The sequence below is a fragment of the Oncorhynchus mykiss genome, chromosome 8 (assembly GCF_013265735.2).
Source record: "Oncorhynchus mykiss isolate Arlee chromosome 8, USDA_OmykA_1.1, whole genome shotgun sequence".
NCBI lineage: Eukaryota > Metazoa > Chordata > Actinopteri > Salmoniformes > Salmonidae > Oncorhynchus > Oncorhynchus mykiss.
In genome coordinates, this window is record NC_048572.1 from 52343847 (window position 1) to 52352801 (window position 8955).

Sequence of the window (8955 nt, forward strand, 5' to 3'; positions counted from 1 at the left end):
TCAAGTGGTCTAATGTTGTCTGGCTTTTATGTGTGGTGTGTTGCTGTTAAGTCGCACCGGCGAAGTGTAACAGGAGAATCTGAAATGATTGAAGTGACCTTTGGTTTGTGACCTCAGTGTTGGAGGTGTGGCTAGTCCAGGTGAGGGTCACTTGATGGGTATGTCCGCCATGGTTGCTCAAAAGTGTTTCTGGTTTCCTTTTTCCAGATGAACACACACACACACACACACAAACGCATTTGAATGATTATTTAGAAAGTCCTCAGTTAAGCCACTGAGATTTGCTCTGCCACTCACCTCTCCAGGGTCCACATGTACATTAGTACTCTAACCGCCTTGCCTGTGTCCACCTGTCTCTCGGGGGGGGGGGGGGGGGGGGGGGGGGGGGTGTAACTAAAGACCACCACTAACTCCTGCAGGGGAATACCTGATTCCAGTCTCACTAGAAAAGCCCAAACCCTTGAGGACTGAGAGCCCAGGTGAGTGGCAGTCTACACGTCACTGTGATCCGAATCTATTAGAAGGTGCTTTCCACTTCAACTTCCCCCAAAATGTGTCATTGTTTGTCTGCTATGATCTCGGCCACAAGTATTAATCGTGAAAGTGTGGTCATATTGATACTGTCACCAGATTGGGTAACATTTGACATGTAATTACATGATTAATGGTTTATTTAATCATTTCTAAATGTGTTATAAACCATTCAATAACAGTGACTATTCCCCACAATGTGTTTTATTTACGGCATTTCTATGCAATTTAAAAACTCTAAATGCTGTTTGGAGAACTGCAAAAAAAACAAGCAAATATGATCATTATCACCTTGGATGCTGTAGCTTCATTCACCTCAGTTGATCTACAGACACATGGCTATACAATTACCCGCCACACGTCAACTCAGATTAACTCAAAACTATCATTTAACACGTTCCCTGAGTGCCAGGTCAGTAATGATTACTACAAGTTCAGATAGCTGGCTATCTTACATAGGTTAAATTGAGTGACTGTCAAATGAGTGACATATGGAGGAAAACAACCCATTTTTGAAATTGCGTCTTCTACTTTGATGTTGTAGTTTCTTTAATGCAAAAAAAAAAAAAACAGTCTTATGTAGCTACGACCTCAGATACTCTTATGATGAGAGCCACCAGAAGTATCTCCGCCAAGGCATACATTTCAACGTGTATTCTTCGGGCACACAAAGTAATTGAGACTGAGGATGGACCTCTGAAGGGAGATAATGCCCCGTGTGCTGACGAAAGGGACAGAGTCCTCATTGTGACCGTCACCGACTTGACGTCAAACGACGCTGGAACATACTGGTGTGGCGCGAAACAATTTGGTGCGGCATAACCACACTGAAGTCAACCCTCGACGTCTCTAAAGGTACTGAAACACCTTTGTGTCGCACCCTCAAGTACTTGTCACTCCCTCAACAGATTGCATTATACATTCCTAATCAGGCCTCTGCTTTTGGCCCGAAACCTAACTTGAGATCCCTTCCCATTACTCATTTTTCATTGACTCGGTGCACGATTGGCGTGATTGTCAACATCCTGTATCTCAAGTTAAGGGGTTCCACCCTAAATGACGACGCGGAGGTCTCTTCTTGTCTTTTCCCCACTAGCACTGACTTAGCTGGTTTAAAAAAAAACTTTGCCGATGGGAAAATGTACTTGGTATGAGGTGTTGTTGTCTCACCTAGCTATCTTAAAATGAATGCACGAATTGTAAGTGGCTCTGGATAAGAGAGTCCGCTAAACGACTAAAGATATCAAATGGAATTTCAGATATAACCTATTCACACTATTGTGCAAACAGTGCTGTGTTGACCAAGTCATTTTCTTTCCACATTGTCCTTTCAAGCACGGTTCCAGCAACTGTGTTGGAGGTGTAGCCAGGCCAGTAAACTGCTGCTCGGGTTGACTCAGTTGTTTAAAAATTAGGTTCGGGGCCAATTCTGAATTGAGTTGTGAGTTGCTCTTTAATTGCAATTCATTCTTGAATTACAATTGAATTTCAATGCGCCACACCTTACTGCTCTCTAATTCCAACGAATTCTTGAATTTCAATTGAATTTCAATGCGCCACACCTTTACAGGTCTGCATTTTTAAATAAGTAGAGCAGTCTGGAAATACTTGAAGGTTCTTTTGTAGGTTCATAATAATTCACCATTCCCTTTTGACAGACGAGACCATTTCGCAATGGGTAAGTGTGGATGGTTTAGGAAAGTGAAGCCCTTTAATCTTTCATTTATTAATAATTAAACATTATTACATTATTCATACCAGTGAACAAGGACCACTTCTACCGAGGGACGTTCATAACATACATATTACATTATTATATACAGTGCAGTGCAGTGCAGTACAGTGGAGCTTAATGTGTATTACCAGGGGAAAGGAGGAAGGAAGAGGGAGGGGGAGGGGGAGGGCTTGTGAAATTCCATTGGCTTTTTTTCTTCTTCATTTACCACAGCACAGGTGTTCTATAAAAGTTGCCCATTGAGAGTGACATATTTTCACAGCTATAGTACTGTAAGTAAGGGTGAATCTATGGTAAATCGACGCCTGTGGGGAATATCAAATGGAACACATTGTTGATATGAGTATGCTATTATTATGCTATAAAACATTCTACGTTAGTCGAGCCACTCCAGGGTTGTAAGGTTTGAGATCAGCGTGCATGCGTGCTGCAGATATTCAGACAGGGCAGCCATCTTGGAAATGGACTTCCCCACTTTTCCCAATTTACGTGTCATTTTTGGTGCTTTCCCTTTTATATAAAAAAATACAAAACATAACGGCGAAAAGAATTCGAGTTTCACTCCATTTCCTCCCTTTTTTCATTTTCTAAAACTTTTTTTTCTCTTTTTTTTCCTTCTCTGGCACTTACATATTGACAAAGTATACACTATTTTACAACTGAAGACTGAAATAACACTTGATTCGTCCAATCAGATATACGGTACGCAGCCCATATCCAATCAGAAAAGTCAACTGGAAGCTAACCAGTAGGAAGCAACACAACAAGCCTATGGTGTGAAGGAAGCTGTCCGACAGCTCTGCATTAACACAAGCACCCACCCTCAGGGACAGTGGGTTCTGCTGGTTTGTCCAGCTTAATGTCAATCACTGGAAAGTATCCAATTAAGGAAAAACTTAGGGAATAGATAAAACATTATCTGCATATTCCATTCTCAACAACAAAAAAGAGTAAACAGAGAGGACTATAATGCAACATAATAGACACTCCCCTCTCTCTCTCTCTCTCTCTCGCTCTCTCTCGCTTTCTCTCTCTCGCACACATTGTCTATCCTTCATCATGTTTCCCTAGGCACAGGGTGCTACCCTGCTATACCGTCACTAGGGGGCATCCTCTCCCCCTGTCCTATAGAATTCATACCAATCAACTAAGTAATATTCCTGGTTCACTGCACTGAAGACGTCTGCCTATTTCTACTTATTTATTTGTGACAGTGCCAGCAACCACGATGAGTTAAACCAAATTGTCTCTGCACTGAGTCTCTCTTTGCTGTTCTGGGCCTTGGTTGACAGATTGTTAAGTCACTCAGTGACTCTCTGTTCTAAAGGATACTGCCTTCAGGGTTCGCATCGTCCAAGCTCTCCATCCCAGGTAAGGCTGCTGCCACACGTCGAAACAGCTAGTGATAGAGAGAGGGGGGGAGAAAGGGGGAGAGAGAGGAAGGAAAATACATTGAAAATACATAATACAATTAACATAAAGCTACATCTTAAAAGGAATTTCCACTACGTAAATCTTACACACTATAAACAAATGGTTCTGTATAGTGCCAAAAACATAGTTATTTGGCTTGCAAACAGCAGAACCCTTTTTGGTGCTATATGTAACCTTTTTTTGAAGGTTCTATAAAGAACTATGCTCATCGGGTTCTAATTGGAAACTTCAAGTTCCACAGAGACATGTGACTAACATAAATGGAATAATGTGTCCCTAAACAGGGGGGGGGTCAAAATCAAAAGTAACAGTCAGTATCTGGTGTGGCCACCAGCTGCATTAAGTACTGCAGTTGTTTGGATTTTTACGAATTATCTTTGAAAAACAGGGTCCTGAAAAAGTTTATTTTTCTGAGTTTAGAACCATCATCTTTCCCTAAAAAACCCTTGAGGAACCCTACTTTTTTTGTGTGTATTCTTGACTGAGTCAAACCTGAAGCATATAAAGTGCCTAATTAAGAAATTGAAAATGTTTATAGGAAGAATCACCTGTTTGACATTGGTGCCTGTTTTGGCACTGGTTTCGATGAACATCACGTTCAGTTCTTTGGCTCTCTGTTCTCCCTCTTCAATAGTGATTTGTCTGTGGGAGAATCAGACCAAAGCATACATTCAGATGTTAAAGGGGAATACTTGCTAGAAATCTTTAAGAGTTTTTTTTAGAACCAATGGCGTTAAACAATTGATGCATTAAATCAAATCAGGTAACTTATGTTCATCATTTCAATCCATATGTAATCCATTTTAAAGGACTAAAAAAGTCAAAATAAGGCAGACAAAAGACCCTGATAGGATTATCCAAGTTCAAAGCATTCAAAAACAGATACAGATGTACTATCTGAATTTGATCACTCTTTTGTCGAAGAGCATTTTGCAAACTTGTAGTGTATTTGAGGTTTAAAAGGCTTCTAAAGTTTTTAATTTCCACATACAAACTTTGGAAGCCACAAAAATGTCCTAACAAAAAAATGTATCAACTCCTATAAAAATGTCCATTCATTATAATCCACATAATAATTCACATGTCCTGTTGCTGCAGGATTATTTTCCTGCTGTGAGAAACTGGTCAAATTAAGATAGAACACCTGTATACAGCATGTATTCAGTATGCAGGCCTAATATGTAAATAACATGTGCACCAGACGTAAACGATCACCCACCTCTTCTCCTCCAGGTCTGTCTTGTTGCCCACTAACATGATGATGACATCACTGCCCCTCTCTGTTCGAACGTCGTCAATCCACTTACAGGTCTGCTGGAACGAGTTCACGTCTGGGAAGGAAATATATTATGTACCTTTCTACTGGATGTTACTGTGTGTTACAATGTATGCCATTGTAGGGCACAGTGTGTGTGTGTGTGTGTGTGTGTGTGTGTGTGTGTGTGTGTGCGTGTGCATCCATCAGGTTCTGCTCATCGTGTGAGTTCTGCCACTCACTTGTAATGTCATACACAACCACAGCGACAGTAGAGTCCCGTATGTAGCTGGGGATGAGGCTCCTGAAGCGCTCCTGACCTGCTGTATCCCACAGCTGCAGTCTCACCTAGACACACACAAGCCCACTGAGCTGCAGTACTTGCTAAGCAACACTGTTAACCTACAACAAGCCGTTACAAACATGTTGATTTAACTTCATTTCACCATAATAATTTATGAATGACTCATTTACATTATGCAGTAATATGTATAGTATGTATAGTTAGTATGTGTAGTATGCTAGGACAAATTAGGGTGCTTTGTACTAGTTAGAGTGCTAGGCCCCTAAAAAAAATTGGTAAATAATGTAGTCAATGTTGATCTGTGTTCATTTCAGGTAACTGACAGAGTTTCTTACTGTTCGGTCCTCCAGGTACATGGTCTTTGATAAGAAGTCAATCCCAATGGTCGCCTGTCAAATGAAACAACAGGAAAGTGATACTCGCAATAATAGTGCAATAAAAGTCCAGTGTGTCACAATAATATCACACAGGTTACAGTGTGTCACAATAATATCACACAGGTTACACTGTGTCACAATAATAGCACACAGGTTACAGTGTGTCACAATAATATCACACAGGTTACACTGTGTCACAATAATAGCACACAGGTTACACTGTGTCACAATAATAGCACACAGGTTACACTGTGTCACAATAATATCACACAGGTTACACTGTCTCACAATAATATCACACAGGTTACACTGTGTCACAATAATAGCACACAGGTTACACTGTGTCACAATAATATCACACAGGTTACACTGTGTCACAATAATAGCACACAGGTTACAGTGTGTCACAATAATAGCACACAGGGTACAGTGTGTCACCCTCTATCTTTTGTTATTCACAAAGGAAAGGGATCTACTGTGATAGATAGGAAACATAAAACATATATTTTGTGTGAAGGCCAAGTGCGCAAATCTAATCATGTCTATTGTAATTAGATTTGCATTGCCCTTTGTACTGTAGTTGTTGTCCTATCATTTGTTTGTACCAGAACAGGAAGTAAAGCAGCCAGGTCTTACCTGATATGTGTTGTCGAAGCTGTCGTACATAAACCGGGTGATCAGCGATGTCTTCCCCACTGGAAGAGGAACAGAACACAGGGTTGAATATTGAAGAGTTTATTTCTAAAAAAAGCTACGTCCACCATTGTCTTTTTTCATCAGAAATGAATGCTTATGGGTACCTTTTTGTGGGTGTGCAATATTACTGGTTTCAGAATTTCTATTCCTAGATTTTAGATGTGTATTAAAATGGATTTTGTTGCAAAGGGCTATATATCATTTTTTTTTGCTGGAATTGAATATTCGTATACTGTATATTTAACATATAAATTCAACCCATCATAAATCTAGCATCATTCTATAGTGTTTGGTTAGAGTTATGTCTCGTCCCAAATGGCACCTTATTCCCTATATAGTGCCCTACTTTGACAAGAGCCCTATTCCCTATATAGTGCCCTATTTTAGACCAGAGCCCTATTCCCTATATAGTGCCCTACTTTAGACCAGAGCACAGATCACATATTACTGTATTGATTAATTTAGTAAAATATATATATATATTCAACATTGATGTTACAAATGTATCATTTCTACAGTTCTTTATTAAAAATGTATTATTTTTTTTATCACATTTGACTTTTTTCTCTGAGATGAAGGCGGCTATATCCAGTTATGCAACAAATTGGGATCGTTTGTCTCTCTGAAATAAAACCATCTAGTGTCATTTAACAACCCCATGCCATGAAACCCCAATCTCTTTCAGAAGTTCTTTAAACAAAAAAAACTAATATGCCAACGTTTCTGAAAATGGATATACTGTATAGTATTTTGGGACGAAACTCTTCATATACATATATGTATGCATGCACAAGCACGCTCTCGCGCACACACACCCAGACACACACACACACACGAAACCCACAATCACAGGTACACTGAATGACAGCCTCGTTAGCACCCATTACCCAATGTTTATCACTCACAGGCCAAAACAATATGAGGTTAAGCAATTTATTAAAACCTGAAGATCTAAAGATCACCAATTCAGTGTTTTAGGGGACACTCATCACAATTAGTAGCCTACAGAAAACAATTGGCATTGGCCAATACAGGCTTGAAATAAGCACCACGGACAGCTACATAACAGCATACATTATGGAAAGCCACTAGGCTGCTACATACAAATGCAATAACACACATGCACACACAGAAACAAACACACTCGCACACAGTACCATGGACAGCTACATCTCAGCATCCTTTTCTATGGAAAGCCATGACAGCTACCATTATATACACACAACCATACAAGAACATACACTCAGTTATGGAATAGACATGACACACACTCTCTCTCTCTCTCTCTCTCTCTCTCTCTCTCTCTCTCTCTCTCACATACACACACACACACACACACACACACACACACACACACACACACACACACAAATCCATTATATTATAAATAAACCATTACAATGCCCAAATGTATAGTATTTTACACTTCAACTCCATGATCGAGCAGAGGTGGATAGCCACTCCGACTGTCTGCTGTCTGACCACGTATTCTAAGAGGTTTATAGCGCTGAACCATTATCGATCTCTTGAGTCTTTGCCATATCAACCACGTAAACAGTCATTGTTCTCTAAATTATAGAATTATTGAATAAATCATCATGTTATGACACTAACAGACCATTCGTGACAATTAGGATATTATGATTTGGAACGGTGAGTCAACGGATTGGAGACAGTGACTGCGAGGTTTATAAATTCGACAGACATCGCCAACCTGGGTGTGTCCCGAAATGACACATGGTAACTATTTATCTATATAACCATTTTAAACCGGGGGGAAAAAATCATAGCTAATCATATAATAAGTTTCAATGTTGAAGTCTATAGTCAACGATTGAACTGTGATTAAATGTTATTATAATTTTGAAACAGAGCGAATATTTCTGCCGGCCACTGCACCACATCAAAACATCCAAATTCTTATATCACGTCGCTTACTGTACCTGTAATACCAATGATGATGAAATACAATGAAACATGATTAAACAGAGAAATTGTTTGAAATAAAATATTAATATCGGTAAAATGCGGAGGATAGCCTACATTGTATTTCATGACGTTTTAGATCGAAATGGATGACTAATCAGATTTTCTACAGAAACAAAATCGTGACAGGAACCAGTGAATTGGTTGATTGAGTTAACATTTGACACAAACTCTCAGCACATTTACAAAATAGTGAAAACTTTCAAATAGACCAAAGAATACAGTTATGGCCTTCAAGATGCGTTATCGTGTTTGGCAACTGATAACCAAGCCTCCAAGGCGTTCCAAAGGACTCAACTCACCGCTCTGTTCTCCTAAAAAGACCAGTTTGAATTTCCTCAGAGGGTTCCCCAAGTCTCCTCCGGCGGACATGGTTACAGCGATAACTCTATCGGATTATAATAGAGGTTTTCTGATCCAGAGGCGTTGGTTCGATCACTATCGGTGTGTCGGGATCCTCGTCTGCTCATAGAATGATGGGAATGCAGCTCAGCGTCGTCCTGTCAATTTAGGATGCGTGTGCGCCTGCGTGACCTCACCTTATTCATCCTCTCACCTTCTTGAATATTATTGCATTTTCTCACGTTAATTACACAGTGTAGAGCTACTCAACAGTAAAGTAAGTAACATAATACAA

General features: G+C 39.8%; 1 protein-coding gene across 2 annotated transcripts; it reads right to left on the reverse strand.

Annotated features, from left to right (window-relative positions):
• Positions 1–2210: 2210 nt before the first annotated feature.
• Positions 2211–8849, reverse strand: LOC110530079 (ras-related protein Rab-6B). 2 transcript variants are annotated; one of them, XM_021612874.2, is made up of 8 exons: positions 8621–8849; positions 6273–6331; positions 5595–5648; positions 5198–5303; positions 4920–5031; positions 4249–4342; positions 3599–3665; positions 2211–3135 (listed from the first exon to the last, which is right to left on the reverse strand). In XM_021612874.2, exons 1-8 carry the CDS (start codon positions 8688–8690, stop codon positions 3071–3073), a joined length of 627 nt encoding a protein of 208 aa, XP_021468549.1. In that variant the 5' UTR covers positions 8691–8849; the 3' UTR covers positions 2211–3070. The 2 variants fall into 2 exon arrangements, with proteins under 2 accessions (XP_021468549.1, XP_021468547.1); XM_021612872.2 differs by having other exon boundaries at positions 5583–5648; positions 8621–8815.
• Positions 8850–8955: the final 106 nt, after the last annotated feature.